This window comes from Acomys russatus, chromosome 4, assembly GCF_903995435.1.
Source record: "Acomys russatus chromosome 4, mAcoRus1.1, whole genome shotgun sequence".
NCBI classification, from domain to species: Eukaryota; Metazoa; Chordata; class Mammalia; order Rodentia; family Muridae; genus Acomys; species Acomys russatus.
The window spans coordinates 7617394-7639327 of record NC_067140.1 but is presented as its reverse complement, the minus strand read 5'-3'; the positions used below and the strand labels follow the sequence as shown (position 1 = coordinate 7639327).

Here is a 21934-nt window from a genome sequence, read left to right as displayed (position 1 = left end):
GCACTTAGCACCTTGCTCTGCCTTCCCCGGTTCCTGACCCTTTGTGACCTCTCTCAGCATCTGCCCTTTGCTCCTGAGGTTTGCAGGCTAGAGGGGTGCTGGAGTGAAGTGTACAAAAAGGTGATCAAGAGTCAGAGGCCATGGGGGCTGGAGAGATGGCTCAGAGGTTAGGAGCACCGACTGCTCTTCCAAAGGTCATGAGTTCAATTCCCAGCAACCACATGGTGGCTCACAACCATCTATAATGAGATCTGGTGTCCTCTTCTGGCTGGCAGGCAGGATATTGTATACATACTAAATAAAGAAATCTTTAAAAAAAAAAAAAAAAAGAGTCAGAGGCCAGAGGGAGGTGAGTTCCAGTCCAGCCTGGTCTCCAGTGTGATTCCAGGACAGCCAGGGCTCTTGCTACGCAGTGAAACCCTGTCTCAAAAACCAAACTAACAACAACAATAATAATAATGTAAAATACCTTTTAAAAGAATCAGTGGCCACAACAGAGTTCTGGTTTTGATGTCCAGTGCTATGGAGGCCACCGAAGATTTTATTTGCATTTTAGAGTGATGAGAGAGGGACAGAGTGGGCACAGAGTGACCAGCCAGGTTGGCACCATTGCTGGGCAGGAGTAGCAGGCACATAACTTCACCACCTGGTCAGTGATGTACCCCCTGGGGTACAGGTGGGCCTACGGAGGCCTGGGCAGAGCAGCTTTGCCCCAGAGCCTCAGCAACAATGTGGACCCTTATTCATTCCCCCTAACCTCCCCCCCCCCCCCGTCCACCCCCAGTGCTGCGTTGCCTCGGTATCCCCACCAGAGTGGTGACCAACTACTATTCGGCCCACGACCAGAACAGCAACCTGCTCATCGAGTACTTCCGCAACGAGTTTGGGGAGCTGGAGAACAACAAGAGCGAAATGATCTGGTGAGAGGGGAAGGCTGGGAGGGGACGCCATGATTGAACTGGGTCCTCGCCTGCCGAGCAGGAACAGGCAGGCGAACCACAGACAGGCCTGGAAGGGAGAGCAGGAGGAACCGGGAGCGGGTAGAAGTCTGGGGTGTGAGCTGGGCATCCTGGCTGGGCTTCCGAATGAGAGCGGACTGAACCAACCCCATACGCCAGGGCTGGATCAGGAAGCTAGGGCTGGTGTGTTCAGGAGGGTGGAGAGGGGGCCCGGACCAGGCAGGGACTGAGGGCAGGAAAGGAGCTAGAACCAAGGAATTGAGAGGTTAGTCAGTGTGACCTGGAGGTGCTGAAAGGGCTCAGAGATAGTGGAAGGTCAGAGGACAAGATTGAGTCCCCACTAAGGAGGTTTCTACTGAGGCAGCTCCAAGGGAGACCAGAGAGGCGGGTTCAGAATTTTCCTGGTCTCCTATAGGCCACGGTGAGTAGGATTTATGCGGAATGACAGAAAAACTGCCCAGCTTCTGCCTCTGTCCCCCACTAGGAACTTCCACTGCTGGGTGGAGTCCTGGATGACCAGGCCGGATTTACAGCCGGGCTATGAGGGGTGGCAGGCCATTGACCCCACACCGCAGGAGAAGAGCGAAGGTGGGTAGGGACAGCGCTCCCTGTGGGAGAAGCTGGCATGGAGAAGCTGCAGTTTGGTGGGGCTGAGATGCTAACCCAAGGCCAGCAATGCGGTGGCAGCCTCTCATCTGTGTGTTTGTAGTGTGTACTTTTTTAGGGAAGGTGCGAACAAGCACAAAGAAAAAGCAACATCTTTACCCTCTCCCAAAATAGCATTTTCACTCACCCTTGCTTCCACCAATTCCAAATGTGCTGTTTGTATATGTGAGACAGACAGACAGACAGACCAACAGACAGCACCAAAGAAAGGTCTGAAAAAGCGCATGGACATCCTTTCAGAATATTTTTTTTTCAGGCTGGGCATGGTAGCGCATGTCTTTAATCCCAGCACTTGGAAGGCAAAGGCAGGATGATCATTGTGAATTCGAGGCCAGCCTGGTCTACACAGTGAGTCCAGGACAGCCACAGCGAAACAGAGAAACCCTGTCTCGAAAACCAACAACAACAACAAAAACACAGAATATTTTTTAAATGTACAGAATCCAAGTCATAGAGATTCAAAGAGCATCAAAGTTATACAAAGTTCTAGAAACAAACAAACAAACAAAACCCGCCAGGCATAGTGGTGGACGCCTTTAATCCCAGTACTTAGGAGGCAAAGGCAGGTGGATCACTGTGAGTTGGAGGCCAGCCTGATCTACAAAAGTGAGCCCAGGATAGCCAGGACTGTTACACAGAGAAACCCTCTGTCTCAAAAACAACAACAACAAAACAAAAAACAACCAACAACAACAAAAACCCCACTTTATTGCGTAGTAACACTTGTTTTTTTGTGGAGCAAGTTTTGGTGATGGGTGTAGGTGTAGGGAGCCAGTGTAGGTGACAGCTCCTGCTATCCAGGGCGACAGGTCTCTGGTTCTTGCTGGTGGCAGTTGTAAGTGCTCCTATGCTTTGTCACAGTGTTATCAGAGGACAAACTGCCAGAGCTCAGTAAGTTAAAGATGCCATCTTTGTACATCTACAGGTCACTGGACCCTTAGATTCTGTTCGAAGCTGGACAGGGTCTGTGTAATGGGTAGTGACTGTCAGCAGTAGGCGGCCTCTTTGTAGCCTTGTCCGTATCCCAGAGTGACATTCCTGTGACTTCAGTTTTCATTTGCTGTGACCATGTCCCATGAACATCTCCACCCATCCCTAGCCCCCAACACTAGGTATGGACAGTGTCAGGAGGAGTCATCTCTGTAAATCCACTCTGTAAACACTCAGCATCAGCTGATGCCAAGCTGTGGCAAGGCATTGATTTCCACTCAACACGCCCAGTTGGTGGAAGTGGACCTGGCCTTCTGGTGTCCTTAAGATGCCTGTTTGATGTATCAAAGATGGTAGAGCTTTATACAGACAACTTTACCTCTGTGGTTCATGAGCCTTCACTGAGTGGATGCAGATATAATGCCACATTAAAACGCAGCTTGGAGAAGTGACTGACTCGCCCACAGTTCCACATCTAATGAGAGGCTGAGCTCAGAATTGAATGCCATTATCCGGTTCTTGAGTCTGTATCCCAGATCCACATCCCAGGTGCCTTCTGAGAACGGCTCCTCTGGTCAGAGTTGTCCGATCCTGAGAGCTTGGGCTGCATGGGGTCCAATCATGCAGGGGTCTGGTACCACCCTCTGTGTATCTCTGACATCCCTCCCTCTTACCCCCAAACAGGAACATACTGCTGTGGCCCAGTCTCAGTGCGGGCCATCAAGGAGGGTGACCTGAGCGTCAAGTACGATGCTCCTTTTGTGTTCGCTGAGGTCAATGCTGATGTGGTGGACTGGATCCGGCAGGAAGATGGGTCTTTGCTCAAATCCATCAACAATTCCTTGGTTGTGGGGCAGAAGATCAGCACTAAGAGTGTGGGCCGTGATGACCGAGAAGACATAACCCACACATACAAGTACCCAGAGGGTAAGTGCCTGCATCCTCAGAGCCTTCAGCTTAGCCTCGCAGATAAGCACCTAGTTTTACCAGCCCATCAGGCTTGTGCATACGCCTGCCTTACATTTAGCAACCTGTGTATGTCAGAAACCCATGGATTACGTTCTAGTTTAAGAAACTCCTCCAGAACAGGTGCAGACATTTGGGGTATAGTAGTAAAGGATGATTTGTTTAGAAAAATGGTTGAACAAAAAGAATCTGGCCGGGTGTGGTGGCGCACACCTTTAATCTCAGCACTCGGGAGGCAGAGGCAGGCGGATCTCTGTGAGTTCGAAGCCACCCTGGTCTACAAAGTGTGTCCAGGACAGCCAAGGCTAACACGGAGAGACCTGTCTCGAAAAACAACAAACAAACAAACAAAAAGAAAAAAGAAAAGAAAAGAAAAAGAAAAAAAAATCTGTCTGAGCCGGAAGCTAAGACAGGGGAAGCATATGAGTTCAAGACTAACACAGTGAGGTCATTTATCTTTAAAAAAAAGAAAGAAAGAAAAAAGAAAGAAAGGAAGAAAAAGAATTTGACCTGGAGAGAGAAAGAACAATAGATAGGATGTGGTGTATGTGTGTGTCTGGGTGCATACGTGCACATGCGCATGTATTTGGAGGCTGGAGGTGATCTCCATTCTTTAAAAATATGTATTTTTATTTTTTATCCATGTGCGTGGGCATGTGTGTGTGCATGTTTGTGTGTGTGTGTGTGTGTGCTGTGCGTGTGTGTGCTGTGTGTGTGTGTGTGTGTGTGTGTATGCCCAAGGAGTCCAGAAGAGAGTGCTAGAGCCCCTGGAGCTGGAGTTACAGACAGTTGTGGGTTGACTGATGTGGGCGCTGGGAACTGCACTCAGGTTTCCTGGAAGAACAGGAAGTTCTCTTAACCTCTGAGCATCCCTCCAACCTCACCTTCTTCTTTGAGTCAGAGTCTCTCACTGAGCCCAAAGCTCACCAGTTGGCTAGCCTGGCTGGTTAGTGAACTACGGGGCGCCGCCTACGTGTGGCTCCCCAGCACGGGGCTACAGCCATGCACTGCCTCACCTGGCTTTTACATGGGTGCTAGGGATATAAAGTTGGGTCCTCCTACTTGGACAACAGGCACTGACTGAGCCATGCCCCAGTCCCTGTCACTCTGGTTTGTAAGTCTCACTTTTTAATTGATTTGACTCTTAGTAAAACTAGAGAGTATAGCTGCTCTATAAGAGAGATGTGCATCCCAAGAGGAAAATTGATAATGTCCATTTTGTGTGCTATGTTATTAATGGGGAGTGTCAGAGGCGGCGTCTTTGGCGATACACAGACCATCGTTAGAATACATCTATGCTAGAGAAGCTTACAGTCCAGAGAGGACGTGAAGAACATTCCTGGAAACCAGTAACAGGTTCAGTCCCACCCAGAAGGCAGCATCTTTCTCTCGCTAATGGCGAATCAGTAAGGGAAAGAAGGCTTTGCAAGACTGACTGGGCGCTTGGACATGCTCTAGCTGGAAAGAATAAGACATGCTCTGGCCTCCAAACAGTTCGGGGTTAGCCAGGTGCAGCGGCACATACCTGTAATCCCAGCACTCAGGAGGCAGAGGCAGGCGGATCTCTGTGAGTTCAAGGCCAGCCTGGTCTACAAAGCGAGCCACACAGCCAAGGCTACACAGAGAAACCCTGTCTCGAAAAACCAAAAACCAAACCAAACAAACAAAGTTCATGGCTGATGAACTGACAGGAAAACAGGCTGAAGCTGAAGGGAGGGCTCGGCCACTAAGAGTGCGTGCTGCCCCTACATAGAACCACACAGTGGCTCACAACCATTAGTAATTCCGATTTCATCCAATCTGACTCCCTCTTCTGGCCTCCTTGGCACCAGACATCCATATAGTGTACATACGTATATGCAGATACACATTCATGCAGATAAAATAAATGCATCTTCTAAAAAATGAAAAACAGGTATGTACCGAGTAACACTGGAAGGAAAAAATAAAAGACACACGGGACAGAGGTGGATGGAACCCAGGAAGAAATGGCAATTTCCACTGGAGACTTCAACATTAGGATGCTGAGGGAAGGGCAGCCGGGTAGTGTAGTCCCCGTACAAACAAATCACTGTGTCCCTGTTTCATAAACGCCAGCGGTTCAGCTCTGAGTGTGGCATGGAGATAAATAAAATGTCACCCTGACTCTTGTGCTTCTGGAGTAAGAAGTAAATACATAAACAGAAAACAACAGAAGAAGGAATGGTAGGAAAAGCTTTCTTGGGAGAAAGGTCATGTAAGGCTGGGTCTTGAGGGTTGTATAGGAGTTCAGCGGTAGAGAGCAGCATACACCTTCCTCCTCCTAGCATAGAGGTGTGGAGAAGGGGGCTGCTCTGAGTCATCAGGCCCCTGAAAGCCAGCTTGCCCCGTCCCAACACTCTCCCATTGACTCTCGTTGCAGCTACAATCAAGAGTTCTCTTCTCTGTTGTCTAGGGTCGCCCGAAGAGAGGGAAGCCTTCACCAAGGCCAACCACCTGAACAAACTGGCAGAGAAGGAGGAGACGGGGGTGGCCATGCGGATCCGAGTCGGGGAAAGCATGAGCATGGGCAGCGACTTTGACGTGTTCGCCCACATCGGCAACAATACCTCTGAGAGCCGAGATTGCCGCCTCCTGCTGTGCGCCCGAACTGTCAGCTACAACGGGGTGCTGGGACCCGAGTGTGGCTCTGAGAACCTCAACCTGACCCTGGATCCCTACTCTGGTAAGGCTCTGCCTGCCTGGAGCATCCAGTGCGTCTTTGCATGTGCATCTAACCTCCCAGACCCTTACCTGGGGTCACCAGGGCCAAGCCCTGTTCTAAGCACTTTCTTAGAATTGTGGTGTGTGTGTGTGTGTGTGTGTGTGTGTGTGTGTGTATGTGTGTGTGTGTATACCATCCACCTTTTTGTATGTGACAGGGTCTTTCACTGGCCTGGAACTCTCTAGATGGCCTAGACAGCTAGTCCCAGGGGTCTGCCTGTCCCCACCTCCCAGTACTGCAATTACAAACTGGCTTTTTTTTTTTTTTTTTTTTTTTCACTTGTGGTCCAGGGATGGAACGTGGGTTCTTATGCTTGTAAGTGCTTTGCTGACTGAGGAGTCTTCCCAGCTTAATTCTTATAGTTAAGAGAAGTGGAGCACACCTGTGATCCCAGTTCTTGGGGTGTGAGGGGGCTGAAGCAGAGAGATTGAGAGTTTGAGGCCAGCCTAGGCTACATAGTGAGACTCCGTCTCAAAGAGAAAGATGGTGTTGTGTTGCAGGGAGGGGGTTGTGGTGAGGAGACAGAGGCACAGGGTAGTCGAGTCACTGTCCCAGGGTTGTGTACCTAGTAAAGGAGAGGACTGAGCTTTGAGCCTGTCTCGTTTTATTGCATCTTCCCATGAGCCCTGCTGGCTGGTTTCCTTGGTGTTCTCCTAAAATGGTTCTGGGACCTGAGGTCACACACTGAGCTAGCCACGGCCAGGACACAGTCCAGCTCCTTAGTCCATCCCTGTCACCCCCTTTGGGGAAGGCAAAGCTGGGGCCAGTCCCACTCATCCCTGCCACTCCATCAGACTCGCAAGGGTCATCATCGGCCAGTGCGACCCGCTTGGAGTAGGAGGAGGCCCAAGCTGTTACTCTCTCTTCTTCCACTCCTGCCTACTCAGAGCCCCTCTTCTCCCCCCGCCCCCGGCCCTCCACCCAGCTCTGGCACAGCCTAGCTTTCCTAGGCAGGCAGGCCTGTCTTCAGGTTGGCTCTTGACTCTTCTTTCCCAGGCCTGGCCAATTCCCTTAGCCCCAGGCCCGAGTCCCAGCAGTAACACCATCTCGAGACGCACTCTGAAGCCAGCTGAACACACATGGCTTTTTGCCTCTGCCACCTTCCCAGTGCACAGTGCACAGACTGGCAAGGTGACTATCCCCAACCCATTGAGGCAGCACCATACTCCCCTGATGGACAGCCTTGGGCACTCAGAGCAGATGTGGATGTGGACCGGGGCCGGGCTTCTGCTTCAGCATGGGATCCAGGGAGACTGACAGGCCACGTCAGGCCTTACCACCGTGGTGACACAAGGCAGAGTCAACTCAGGGCATCTCCACCACCTTGGTGGATGGAGTGGGAAGGATCCAACTGACGCCACCTCCTGGTCTAGATCCCAGGAATGTGGGGCAGAGGTTAATCACCGGGCTACACGGGCTAGCCAGTCTGGATTCCCGTATTCTAGTTGCCACCACCTGCTGCTATGGCTCTGGACAAAATAGCCCACACAGGCCACAGACCCCCCCATTTGCACAAAGGCCAGCCCATCTTTTAAGGCCCTCCAGCCAATACCGTGAGCTACCCCTAAGGGAGGCAGAGTGTACGAGATGAACCTAGGCCAAGCCCTACATACCAGGTGCCTTACTCCCAGCTGTGGACTTATCCCAGCCTCACAGAAACCATCAGAGTACCTGCATTGTGTTGCAGAAGCTCCAGCCAGGCCCACAGTTCGGACGGACGAGGGTGTCCTGTCTGCCAGGAACCCATGAGGGAACAGCACAGGGAACAGGGAAGGCAGGCCAGGGGCTCTGTGTGCTGGGCTCTGGCTAGAAGGCACAGCTAGTACCTCATGGCCTGTGGGGGGCTTCCAAAGCCAAGGTCAACCCGAGGCTCATTTTCCTTCCTCTTTGGCAGCACTGTTGTTGCTTATTGCTCTTTGAAGATACGATCTGGGGACTTCCATGTGCTAATGGACAGGAAGCCAGGCCTGGGACAGCTGAATGGAGTCCAGATGCTCCCCCTTCCTCCACCCTGCTCTCTCTCTCTCTTCTCCCTCAGCACCAGTGGGTCAGGAAAGCAGTCAGTGTGGTTCAGTGACCGTCCCCAGGGGAATGTTCTAGAACAGGGCATAACGTCCAAGGGAGGGTCGAAGCTGACCACATTCAGATTCTCCTCCCAGCCAGCATTTGGCCCGAGGCCAAGGCCTGGTTACTGCTCTGTGAACAGTGGCTCTCCAGGATTTGCCCTGGTTTAGCCTGGCCTTCTGGCAAAGCCAACGGTCCTGGCTACATCCTCCTAATGTCCATTGTTTCCTCTTTCTAGTTTCCCTCCAGGGTGGGGCTTGTCATTTCAGCCTTTAGTCCTCCTGAGCCCAGGACTCTGCTCCCCAATCATCAACTGGAGCAAGTCCTGGCGGCGAGGGGGGGGGGGCAGGGGAGCACTGATGATGCAGGTGGAAGGCCTCCCACTGGCTAGCTTTCTAAACCCTACACCACCCGCTGATTGACCAACAATGAGCAGGCCACTGCCCTGCTCAGCTTTGTCAACCCTCCTGCTGACCTGAGCCGCAGTTGGGGTGAGGGGGCAGAGTAGTGCTAATTAGCCTTAGGTGCCCCAGCCCTTTTGAGACCACTTACTTATCAGTTAGCTCTGGTCCCTGTGACATGAGTGCTCCACCAGAGTGTAGCAAGCAGAACTTTGTTGATTGGTGCTTATATTTATTGTGGTGTCAGCTTGCTGCAAATAATGGTGAAAATCTTCCCTTAGCAAAAGATGGTGGTAATGACGGTGGTGGTGGAGGTGATGATGATGATGATGATGGGGGTGGTGGTGGTGATGCTGCTGATAGTGATAATGATGGCAGTGAGATGCTGATGACAAGGTTAAAAATATAAAGCAAGTTACAGAAAAATTACATTGTAAAATATGAGGATCATACTGGTGTGTGAAAATCATTCCAGTCAGGATATGTAAATGCTGGTCTAGCAAGGCGAGGGGATGCCTCTGCTGTCAGAGTGCTAGTTGCTTGCCAGATGGTGCGAGGTTGGCTGGATGCCAAGGAGCTCAGAGACCATCTCTGAGAAACTCTTGTTTCCCAGGGAACCTGGGAGGAAAAGGGACTTGCCCAGGGTCTCAGTGAATAAGGAGACAGAATGGGTGGGTTGGTCAAGCCAGTAACTAGATCCTAGCTCCTGGCTCCTTCAAGCCATCCTGCATTCCCATCGATTCCAGCTGCCCTCTGCCCTCCATTTTCTTGCCAGAAAAAAATGAGGCTGAGCCTACCCTGAGCCCCTCAGTTGTCTGCCATTGCTCTGCAACCATCTCTAGTCAGAGCTCTGCCCTGCATATGCTGGGTGACCCCAGGACCAGAGGGATCAGAGAGGATAGTCGCGTTGCTTGGCTCTCACACAGCCAGTTGATGAGGGCTTCCTTAGCAGAGGCACAGTCTTCATCTGCACAAATGGGTCAAGGCTGCGTGGGCCCGCTGGGGAATGAGTTCACCCTGAGAGGGCAGGTGATGCAGGCAATACGATTCAGGTGCCTGGGTGGCATGCTCAGCTGCTTGATGGTGTAGGGCAATTCCATTTTACTTGCCCAGGCCTCGGGTTTCTTGCCTATAAGCTAGGTGATAATCAAAGCCTAGCCACCATGCTTGGGTTGTCAAGAAAGCTAAAATGGGAGGCATTGGGAGAGACATGGTGTGTGGCAGTCAGCTGCTAGCAGCCAGGTGCCTCCCTGCCCCATTCAGGAAACTCTCCCCAGCCTCCCATCTACCCAGGGACTATCAATAAGTCCTAGAAGATGGAGACGTGCCAAGTCACCAGCTAGAAGGAACAGAGGCAAACTGGGAAAACAACAACTCAATGAGAAAGCCCTTGCTTGGCAGGCATGAGCCTCTGGGGTCTATCCAGCCATGGTGGTGCATGTCAGGCATCTCAGCAGTTTGGTTGAGAACTCACACGTCACACTGCCCTCCCTCTCCCTCGTCACAGAGAACAGCATCCCCCTTCGCATCCTCTACGAGAAATACAGTGAGTGCTTGACAGAGTCAAACCTCATCAAGGTGCGGGGGCTCCTCATCGAGCCAGCTGCCAACAGCTACGTGTTGGCTGAGAGAGATCTCTACCTGGAGAATCCGGAAATCAAAATCCGGGTAAGGAGCGGATGGGGCCCCAGGACAGCCCTCTCATGCACACATCTGCTTCTCTGCAGCCCGGAACATTCCTGCATCTCTGGGTCCTGGTGGAAGGAGGGTACTATAAAACTGAGAGAACAAAGGACTTGCAGCCTCTGGGAAGGGCTCCTAGAGCCTGGGATGGGGGTGTGGTTGTTGGGATCTGGGACCCGGGTGTCCTTAAAAGGCCAGTGTGCCCATCTTGGTGATGCTGCCGGGGCCAAAGAAGGTTGGCAAGCGTGCTGGCCCAGGCTTGCACCTGGGTGCCACTGAAGATGCTAATTGACCCTCCTGATCCCCAGTTCACACCTTTATGACTCAGTGCTGGCACTTGGGGACGCTGTGAAAATCCAAGTATGTCCACAGGAAGCACCTACGGTCCTGCCCTGCATGGTTGGAGGCTTTGGTGAAAGCTGACTGGGCCATTGTCACCATCCTTCCTTCCAGACCTCTTCTGAGGGGCCCCTGAGCCCCAGATGCAGTTGCTTTAGAGTGCCTCGTAGCTATGGACCAGAGTCTGCTGATGCTTGCACACCTTAGCTTTTCCATCCTGAAGAACTGGCAGGTTTTTCTTATCAGAAAACCAGGGCTCAGAGAGGGGCAGTGTTCCCCAGTATCACACAGTAGAGAAGGGCAGAGTGAGCTTAGTTCCAGTCTTGACCCGCCATCTTTGGACCCCGGGGACACCAGAGACCCTTCGTACACCCCAAGGACCACGTGGAGCCTCAGTGAAGCTCCATGAAAGAGACCTGAGGACTGACCATCATCTGTGTTTTGCAGATAGGAAACTGAGGCACCAAGATGCATCTTAGGCATGGCAGGGCCGGGAGCGACTTCTTTTAGCAAACACTGGGAGAAGTTGTGTAGGTGTCCAGCCTGGCCCCTTGCCTTAACCTTCATCTGCACCCCTTCCAGGTCCTGGGGGAACCCAAGCAGAGGCGCAAACTGGTGGCCGAGGTGTCCCTGAGGAACCCACTCTCTGAGCCCCTGTATGGCTGCATCTTCACCGTGGAGGGGGCTGGCCTGACCAACGAGCAGAAGTCTGTGGAAGTGTAAGTGCTGGGCGTCCAGGTCTCACGGGAAAGAAAGCTAGATTCAGGAGGCAAGGCCCTTGAGCCCCGCCCCGCCTGTAGCCCACTCTACTCATTTGCTCACCTAGACCCCACCCACCCTAAACTCCAAGCCATCGTGCCTGCAGGTGCCCTTTCAGCTCTCACAACATGCTAACTGTAGGTCATTCCCACACCAGCACCTGAGACACATCAGTCATTACAATACGTGTTGCCTCCACACAGTCCTCACAGGACTCAGATGTCCACATGTGTGTCTATGTGAACATGCACACACACACACACACAGAGGCATGGGTGTGTCTTCGGACCCATTCACATCTACACAGGCACATGTAGGAACACATGCTGGTTTTCTTTCCATTGCCGTGTAATTCACACAATCAGAACAAACCAAGTGCATGCATAATCCACATGATGTGTTGTCTTTCCTGTAGCCACTGGGCATGCCCATGTTATTCCCAGCTTATGGCCAGCACGCATGGGCACACCTGCTCACCACATACGCTTGCTCACCCACAAGCAGCATGCTTGCTCACACCTAATACATACTTTTGCACACACAAACATATATACATACTGTCTCATAGACACCCAAACTTGTGTACTGTTCAAATGCACACATGTGTTTTCACACACACACACACACACACACACACACACACACACACACACACACAACTTTAGGAAGCCCAATCCTGCAGATACCATGAGGTGGGTCCATTATTAATACTGGCCTTAGTCTACCTTCGCCAAGGCCCTGGCCTAAGGCCTAAGTCCTAGTGATGCCAGGCTTCACATGGCAGTCAGGCCTCTCGCCTCACCTTCTTTGTTTCTGCAGCCCAGACCCCGTGCCAGCAGGAGACATGGCCAAGGTGCGGGTTGACCTGTTCCCAACTGATGTCGGCCTCCACAAGCTGGTGGTGAACTTCCAGTGTGACAAGCTGAAGGCTGTAAAGGGCTACCGGAACGTCATCATCGGACCTGCCTAAGCGACCCTTTCAGCCAGCCCCATCTCATCTGCTGCCCACCCTCAACTCAACCTGGTCTTTACCCCGAGATAATGAGCTACTTTACTCCCCTAGGCTGACATGGCTGCCTGGGGGGGGCTCTTGGGAAGGGACTGTACCTCTGGCCCATCATGTTCCTCTGGATCTTCTTCCCCATCTGTCCCCTTAGCTGTGAGGAATGTTCTGTACCAATACAGTGGGAACCCTGGCCTTGGAAGATGAGAGCTAGGGGAAGAGGAGGACCATTGCCAGCACTCTGTATTATTTCAACTGTTTCTAGAGCCTCGGAGTAAGCACCCGGGGATGGTGAGCCCAGTGGCTCAAAGAAGGAACCGGATGCTCCGACCATCGGTCTCCCACCCACCTCCCCCCCCCCACCCCCCGCTGGGCACCTTAAGTTCTCACAGGGCCATTAGCCTGTTCAATGTCCATGAGAAGCTTCAGGGTGGAAACTGAGGCTGCCCGTGCTGTGCTGTGCCAGTGAGCAGGCCGTTACTTGCAGGGCCAGTGGGTGAGCCCTTAAACAGGGCCTGTGCCATCTGGCTTGGAAGCTAGCACTCCATCTGTGACAGCAACCCTGACCTGAGAGTGTCAGGGAGGCCAAATGTGGACCAATCTGGAAGGACACAGTTGGGGTGAGGAGGGAGGCTGGGGAGCTGGGGCTCACAGCCTGGGCTGAAGCTCCAAGGAGGGTCACGCTCTGCCGCCCCCCCCCCGCCACCCCATCTTCTGGGATTGGTCCTCCTTCACCAGAGCAGTAATAGACAAGCCCACCTCCAGGGTCTCTTGGCCCTGTGCTTCTAAAGCCTGACACCCAGGCCCAGGGCACCTCTGGGAAGGAGGCAGCAGTACCAGGCCTGTACCCGGGCCATCCTGCTTTTCACCTATGCCAGGGTTTCCTCAGATGTAGTCCCAGGACTGCCCATAAGCTGCCTGCCCGGTGCCTAGACTAGATTTCACAGGAGGAGGCTTAACTGTCCATGCTGGTCACTGCCCACCAGGGTCACGCCTCCACCGGCCCTTCCTCCTCGGCCTGCACCCCCAGGCACAGCACTTGTCTCCAGAAATGCATGGGGACCGATGGGTCATCATCCTGAGTTGTCCCACCTACTACCTCTCCGTGGCCGGGCCTGCAAGCTGGAAGCGGTGGGCGGGGAGCGGGGGCGGGGGGAGTGTCTCTGAGTGATGAGGTCAGAGGCTCTGGGAACCCCTAAAATCCCAGAGAAGAGTTTGGGAAGAATGACACCGATGCCTTTAACACGTTCTGCTTTACACAGAGAATTGCACCACACGCCGTGCCTCTGCCCCGTTCCCTCACAGCTTCTGTTGGTTTGTGCAAGCTTCAGGTTCCAAGCAGACAAGTAGGCATGCTTTCGAAGTACATGTGAGCACTGAAATAAAGGTCTATTTTTCACAGTCAAACAAGGTCTGACTTATCCTTTGGGAGTTTCTGAGGGTGTGTGGGTGTCCAGGCTCTGTCCACAAACCCCTCTCACTAACAGAGCCAGGAACTTCCTTGTTCCCAGTGTCCTTTCCTCTTAGGCACCTCTGAGCTATTGCCATTTCCTGTGCCTGAAATACCCTTCCTCATCTGCTTGGCTTAACACCAAAGTCACCTTTAGCTGTGTTTTGCGGTAACATGCCATGGTGTGTGGTGGTGCCTAACTACAATCCCAGCTCTACTGTTATAATTCCAGTTCATCAGCCGAACAGCTTAGCCTACTTGGTGAGCTCCAGGCCAATAGAGACTCTGTCTCAAAAACAGAGATGGACAATGCCTGAGAAATGACACCTGAGGGCTGGCATTTAGTAGACACAGATGTGCATGCGCGCGCGCACACACACACGTACCCAAGACATTTCTATTATTAAAATTTTATTATTAAAATACCTCTTTTATTATTTTTTTTAATAACTTATTACTATTTTTAATAACATTACTGCAGAGGCAGGCTGGTCTGACCAATCCTCCTTCATGCTGTCTGCTGGTAGATCCTTACCAGAGACCAGCTGGCACACTCCCCTGGAAAGCAGAGGAGGTCATGCAAAGGAAAGGATGGGTTGGGTGGGACATTGACGAACTCTTCCTCAGCTTCCGAAACCTGGCTCCAAGGAGGCCACCTCTCTGAGGCTTTCCTCAGCTGTTGCCAGATGCTTTGGCCTCTGCATATCTTAGGGAGATGTTTATGCAGGTGGTGGCCAGGGCTGTGAACAGCCATTTCTGCACCTGCCTGTGTGCTGGGTGCTCTGGGGCAGGATCAGACTCACAGCAAGAGGCTTCTGGGAAAACTGAGGGCTCTGGCTCCCTGCCTGACAGCTCACTAACATGGAAGGACAAAGCTACCCCAGCCAGCTCTGTTGTACATAGCTCAGTTGACTTGCAGCTTTTCTCTTGCAAGTCACCCACAAATACATACTTTTATTCAGTGCTTGTTTCATATGATTTAAAAAGAAAAAAAGTACCACCACAGCATCAGGGCAATAGCTCAGTTAGAGGAATGTCTGCCGCACAAGTGTGAGGACCTGAGTTTGAATCCTTACACACACATAGAAGCTGGGCACACAGCACCCAAGTTCACAGTCCCAGGACTGGAGGATAAAGTTGAGTGGGTAAGACAAATGGATCTTGGGGCCAGCCAGTCTAGCTAAATCAGTGATACCTGGGTTTAATGAGAGACCCTGTCTCAAAAAATAAGCTGGAAAGCCACCGAGGAAGGCACCTGACATTGACCTCTGACCTCCATGTGTACATGGACATACATGGACATCATATGCACATGGGAGCGCGCGCGCGCGCGCGCACACACACACACACACGCACGCACGCACACACACACACACACAGCAGTCCATTGCCTATTTAGAATACAAAGGTTTCAGTAAAAGCCTAGAGAAGTAGAGCTGTTTGCACAGGACAGACATGTGTTGGCTCCTGTCGTGGGTTTTCAATGGCAAGACAGAACATCTCAAACGTGTTTATGTGGTATGCTTCCATATCTTCTTCTGGAATTTTAGAAACCCTGGAGGCAGTGCCATTTCACCTATTTGTAGATACGGAAACGGAGGGACAGAGAGGTTAAGCAATTTGCCCCAAGTCACACAGCTGGCAGATTGCAAAATTGAGCCTTGATCTATATAGGCAGCTATGGCCAGCACAGAGCCCTGTTCCTCCAAGAACTCTTCCTGCTTACCAGGAGCAGGGACTTCTGGGATGGAGGCCTTCATACATGCCTGGCAGCCCTCATGGAATAGGGGGTCAGTTCATCTTCCCACCCGAAAGGCCTCTTTCCTTTCCAGCTGCTCTTGTTTGCCTAGGCTGTCTGCCAGCTCACCCCTCAGCCTCCAGCCAAGCCTTGAATGACAGAACACTGATGGAGTCCAAGAGGGAGGTTGGGGTGGGGCCAGGCCAGTGCCTCCTCCAAACACATTTACCATGGGGCTGGCGCAACTGGTGCAACCCAGTCAAAAAAAAAAAAAAAAAAAAAAAAAAAAAAGCCAGCGGCTAAAGGACACGTGCCTGGGACAAAGAAAACATTTCAGAAAGCCAGCAAACCAAAGAAGATGGAGGTGTCTCCACACAAAACTGCTGTGCCTGGGCTGCAGACCTGAACAGACAGAGGGCGGGTGTTGGCTGGGGGTGCGGTCAACATGTCTCCTAAGCTGCCCTTATCTGCAGGCCACTGGGTACTCTGGGTTCGTCGGGTCTAAAGAAAAGTTACTGATTAGAGAAATGTGTGACTTGCATCTTTTTTGGTTCCTTTCCTAGCAAAAGTTTATTCTTCAGTTAATTATTAGGCTCCAAAAAGTATGTTTTTCTTTTCCAGAGGACAAAGAAAGGGAAAAGCCACTTTAGAAACCACCGGGGAAAGAAAAGGCAAGTTGTGTAAGCTTCTGTTATGGACAGCCAGGGCAGGCGGTGTTATTTAGCATCTCTCTGCTTCCTCCAAGGACACACCTGAACAGGCACACAGGGACCAGGAGCCCCATGCAGCCTGTGAGGAAAAGAAAGAGCCCGAGAAACTGTGCCCTAAGGAAAAATGGCATGTCTAGCCGAGAAGGGCAGGGCCAGACTCTCAGTGAGTGCTGAGAAAAATTGCAGACACAAAACACTGCTCGGGGACTCTGTTCACCTGAGCCCACAGCCACCAGCAAGAGCCTCAGAGTCACAGATCATAGGCTCGCCCAAACCACAGCAAGCAGAGAGGAGCTGGGATCTGGCTGTCCCAAAGCTCTTGAAAGATGGCCTAAAGAGGGGGAGGGGGAGGGCAGGGAAGGGGCAGGCTTCTTTCCAAGACCCTAGATATTGGAAGTGCTGAGTTTATCCACTGGTTTCCCAATCAGTAGCCTCAGAGTCTGAGAAAGTCAGGCTCAGAAGAGCAGACTGATGAGTATGGGAGCTACCCTATGACCTTGAAATTCTACTGTTGATATTTATCCAAGAGAAATGAGGGTATGCGTGAACACAGAAAGTTGTCCACAGTGCCATCACCCATAGTAGAGAAAAAGTGGAAGCAACGCAACTGTCCATTAAAAAACAGATGGGGGGGGAAGTAAAAAAATAAAATAAAAAAGACAGATAAATAAGAGCCGGGCATGGTGGTGCCCGCCTTTAATCCCAGCACTCAGGAGGCAGAGGCAGGTAGATCGCTGTGAGTTCGAGGCCAGCCTGGTCTACATAGCGAGTCCAGGACAGCCAAGGCTACACAAAGAGACCCTGTCTTGAAAAACAAACAAACAATAAGACAAATAAAATATGACATATATATCACGGAATATTACTTGTCAATAAAAAGTAATGAAGTCTGATATACGGTAAAGTAAGGATGAAAACATGCTAAATGAAGGAAAACAGAAACAAAATCTATCAGAATGTATGATCCCACTCAGAGAGAGGAAGTACCTGGGATTATAACGAAAACATGTTTACATATCATAACTGAAGGTTGGTTTTGGTTTTGGGTCCCCCCCCCCCCGAGATAGGGTTTCTCTGTGTAGCCTTGGCTGTCCTGGACTTGCTTTGTAGAAAGGGCTGGCCGAGTGCTGAGATTAAATGTGTGTGCCACCAAGCCCAGCAAGATTATTCTTTTCATGGGAGGGAAACTGAGGCATGGGTGGGAGCAAGCTGTACTTACAGCAAAGAAAAAAGACAAAAACTGAGCCCACCCTGTTTTCACTCTTCTTGGAAGAGCTGAGTGGCCTCACCTGGCTGGCTGGCAGAGTTCCCCGGAAAGGATGACAGTGACCCTGAGACCTCGGGTGAAATGTCCCATCTCCCAGAATGAGTGACTGTGAGGAAATAACTTGCCCTCTTTGGGCCTCTGTTATAATGAGGCACCTGGACACTGCCTTTTACCCTACCTTGGACTGAGATTACAGGAGGGAGGGGCCTTAGAAACTACGGAAGGCCCAGGACCCAGAGGCCAGCAGGAACTCTGGCTGTAAGAACCACAATGGTAGGATCAGAGCAGGTAGCAGAGACAAGGCTCATTTACTTAATCAGTGCCCACATTGCGGAATGTAGAAGTGGCTTCTGAGCCCAGCAAAGAGGCAGAAGTGGCCTAGAGCAGCTTGGGAGCTATAGCTTGACCCATCCCTGGGTGGATCACAGTTAATATGGACCAAGTGCTATACTAGGTTTTAGGGACACAAGGTCACCATGTCAAGACTGTCCTATAGACCATATGGACAAACTTCAGGGAGAAACAAAATGAGCCAAGAAGGAGAGATTTGGGCTGAGAATAACTCTAAGATCCAACTTGAGGCTGGAAAAGTGGCTCAGTAGGTAAGAGCTTCCACTCTGTAGGCATGAGGACCTGAGTTTGAGTCCCCAGGACCTAGGTAACCCCAACATTGGGTGTGGAGGCACATGGATCTCAAACAACCACTGGCCAGTTGGTCTAAGAGCCAAGCTTCCTTCAAGTGCCTTGCGTACACTAGGGTCCTGGGTCCGGACATCTGCAGTCTGCAGTAGAGCAGATCAGAGAGGCCTGAGAGCTTACTGCGCAGGCCCAGGGTCACATTGTTGGGAAATAGCTGGTAGAGGCAGAACACCAACCAGACAAGACTGCCCACAGTCACTGTTCCCAACTTCCCACGCTGTCACCATCTGTCATACTATTTTATATGATTCTGAAAATAATCTACAATAGTCACATTTTTTGTTTTGAATGAGTGAATTTATTATGTATATAGCAAGAGAGAGAGAGTTCAAAACATCATCAAATTACATGTTCAAAACATCCAGCAGAGCTGGGCGGTGGTGGCACACCTTTAATCCCAACACTGGGGAGGCCATGGCAGGTGGCTCTCTGAGTTCAAGGCCAACCTGATCTTATTAAAAAAAGAGAGAGATTTATTTACTCAGGGCGGTAGTGGCACACGCCTTTAATCCCAGCACTTGGGAGGCAGAGGCTGGCTGATCTCTGTGAGTTTGAGGCCAGCCTGGTCTGCAAAGCAAGTCCAGGACAATCAAGGCTACATGGAGAAACCCTGTCTTGAAAACAAACAAACAAAAAAAGTGCTTTTGCTGATGGCAGCAGCTGCGGGTTGGGGCAGTGGCGCACAGGGCTGGGGCTAATGGCTGTGAGAGTGAGAGCTGTGGTACTGAGGCATTGCTACTGGAACATTCATTTAAGATTGGTGATGAAGCCAACTTCCAGAAGTAATGGCTCACTGCTCTGGAACCAGCAGGATGGCACCTTGTTGAGCGACACAGCGGCAGCTCAGCGAGGAGGAGCCTGGCCGGCACTGGGATATGGCTGCTCTCAATGGCCTCTACAGGGTCCGGGTCCCAAGGAGGCCTGAGGCTGGCAGCTACATGTCTTCCTTTGTCCCAGTTCCCTGCTGGAGTGGCACCTCCCTGACCAGCTAGCCTTGCATGTGGATGTGGCTGGCAACGTGGTGGGCCTGTCAGTGGTGGTGTACCCCGGGGGCTGCCGGGGCTCCGAGGTGGAAGATGAGGACCTGGAGCTGTTCAACACATGTGTGCAGCTGTGGCCTCCAGGCACCACCCTAGGTCCTGAGACTGCAGCCTTCATTGAGCGCTTAGAGATGGAACAAGCGCAGAAGGCCAAGAACCCTCAGGAGCAGAAGTCCTTCTTTGCCAAATACTGAATGTGCATCATTCCAGTTGTGCTGTTCCTCATGGTGTCGGGAGAAGGGCTCAGGGAGGGGGCGGGGCTGGGGGCAGGGCCAGGGGGCAGCGGCCTGTGAGGTGAGCAGCGGCATCTCCTAGAGCCCCCCAGAGCCTCTTGTCCTTGGCCACCCTAGAGGACTTCCTTGCCCCTTCCGTCTCCCTATTGCATGAACATGGAAGGCTGTCCCTTCCCACGAGCCCTCTCGCCTTCTCGTAGGTCCCTCATTCTCTCCCTGAGCCTCTCTCTGTTCCTGTTGACTGAGAGCTGTCATGTACCTCCCTATAGCCACCTCAGGCCCCTTGACTTCCCTGGGCGCTGTGCAACTGTGTCCCACCATGTGGTACCGTGTCCCTCTCTGCACTAAGCACCCACTGGCCCTGCCCGGCCCCACCCCACCATACAGTTTGGGAACACGGCAAGCTCTCTCCAGCTTCTGTGCCTTTGCCCCCCCAGGCTCCCATGCACCCCTGACAATCACACTCAGGCTCTCTGCCAAGGAGCAAAGTGGCCAGGAGGCCTCTGCCGCTAGTGGCTGGGTCTGCCTCCAGCCCACTCTCCATGCAGCGTGCTGTGCTCTTTGCGCCCCTCTCTGGTGCCTCAGAACACTGTTGGTGACTTCCACCACTATTTTTTCTGTCTCTGGATGTCCCACCCTGGACATATCACCAGGAGAGGATTGTGGGCCGCCCTGCTAGTCTCTCTTTTGTGAGTGCACACTCTAGCGATTTGTGTGCACATTTTGAAAGCCAGTTTTGAACTGGCTGCTTGGCAGCTGCTGGCATGGCCGTGCTCTTACACATGCGTGGCCGTGGACGTGGGGCTTACCTGTGCAGCCTCAGCTGTGTTGTGTGGCTGTTGATTAAACCATTCCCCAAACAGCCAACAACAACAAACAAACAAACACCCCACAACACTGATGGTTACAGCATCCATCAGAAACCAACCTAGAATGGGCTATAATTAAGCTTTCCATCATGGGAGGAACATAGCAGCGTCTGCTCAGAATGGATACTTTCTAGCTTTTTTAAGGACACAGTGTTTTTACTCGTCAGCTAATTTGTTGTTTCCTTTCACTCCCTGTCCTAGAGTTGCGGTGGCCATCCCACCCCCAGACAAAGAAGCCTAAGAGGACATTCTGAGACGCACATGTTTGGGTCTGAAATGGGGGTTGCGGTGAATGCGACCTCCAGAGGCAATTTCTCATGAGCTCAAACAGCACATGACAGTTGACCGATATAGCGTACCTTACACACACAGGGTGGACACTGGCAAAGAAAGGGAAGCTGCTGTGGGGACCGGAACCTGAGGAGGATCAGCCAGGGGCAGGCAGAGAGTACAGTAACTGTGCTTCAGGAGGTGGGGGCAGCCTGTGAGGGGGTCAGGAAGGAAGGTGGAAGAGTCCATTTTCTAGGAGGCAAAGGCTATGTCAGCTGGGACACACATCTGCAAGGGCCCAGCAGCTGAGAGCTGCAGTGTGTTCCAGGAAGGGCTCGGCTACCTCAGGAAGCATGTGAGAGAAAGTGGTTTCTGGGAAACGGCCTCAGAAACTTCAGAAGAAAGGAATCTGCAGCTTAGAAGTCTCCAACAATTTGCCGTGGTTTCCTTTCACAGTCTCACTAAATATTTACTTTTGTGTCCAAATCGAGGTTTATCATTTTCCTTTTGTATTCTCCTTAAATCCGATCTGTCAAAATAAAAAATAATGCTACAGTTGCCTTGCCAGAGGAAATAAAATTAAGAAGTTAGAAAAATATGCACTTGTCCACTTACAAAGAGTCATAACATAGGTTTAAAACTTTATAGTAAAACTGTGTGTATGGGTCGGAGAGAGTGCTCAGTAGGTAAAGGGCTTTGCTGCACAGGGGTCAGGACCTAGGTTGGGATCCCAGAACCCACAGCAGAGAGAGAGAGACAGAGACACAGAGAGTTAAGCGTGGCAGCACATGCTGATAACCCCAGCACTGGGGGTGCAGAGACAGGAGGCTCCCCAAAGCTCCCTAGCCAGCCGTCCCTGGCCAGCTGTCTAGATAAAACATGAAGTTAGACCTCTGTCTAAAAAAAAAAAAAAAAAAAAAAGATGGAGAAATGATTGAGAAAGGAACCTGGACATAAGCTCTGACCTCCACTTGAGCACCCTCCTCCCACTGTGAGTGCCCCACAAATTCCTCAGGGCCTTCCACATACTGTATTTACTAAACAATCAGCCAGACACCCATGTGCAGCCTAGCCTCCCTCAGTCGCCTATGGCTGGGCCAAACCCCACTTTACAAGAAAGGTTTGACTAGCCCACACGAGTTTGC

The 21934-nt window shown here is 51.6% G+C and overlaps 2 protein-coding genes across 2 annotated transcripts in view; both read left to right on the top strand.

Moving 5' to 3' along the window:
* Tgm2 (transglutaminase 2) overlaps positions 1–12794 on the top strand; it is a 28876-nt gene extending 16082 nt beyond the window's left edge. Inside the window, exons 7-13 of the mRNA XM_051143702.1 lie at positions 785–920; positions 1444–1547; positions 3240–3482; positions 5956–6225; positions 10237–10397; positions 11334–11470; positions 12330–12794. Of these exons, the coding sequence (XP_050999659.1) occupies positions 785–920; positions 1444–1547; positions 3240–3482; positions 5956–6225; positions 10237–10397; positions 11334–11470; positions 12330–12480 (1202 nt within the window). The 3' untranslated portion in view covers positions 12481–12794. The remainder of the gene's footprint in view (positions 1–784; positions 921–1443; positions 1548–3239; positions 3483–5955; positions 6226–10236; positions 10398–11333; positions 11471–12329) is intronic.
* A 5154-nt stretch (positions 12795–17948) lies between these two features.
* Positions 17949–19649, top strand: Emc10 (ER membrane protein complex subunit 10). Its single transcript, XM_051144835.1, is given in 5 exon segments — positions 17949–17966; positions 19035–19160; positions 19162–19203; positions 19205–19331; positions 19334–19649. Coding segments are annotated over 5 exon segments (591 nt in total). The 3' UTR covers positions 19612–19649.
* The last annotated feature ends 2285 nt before the right edge of the window (positions 19650–21934 follow it).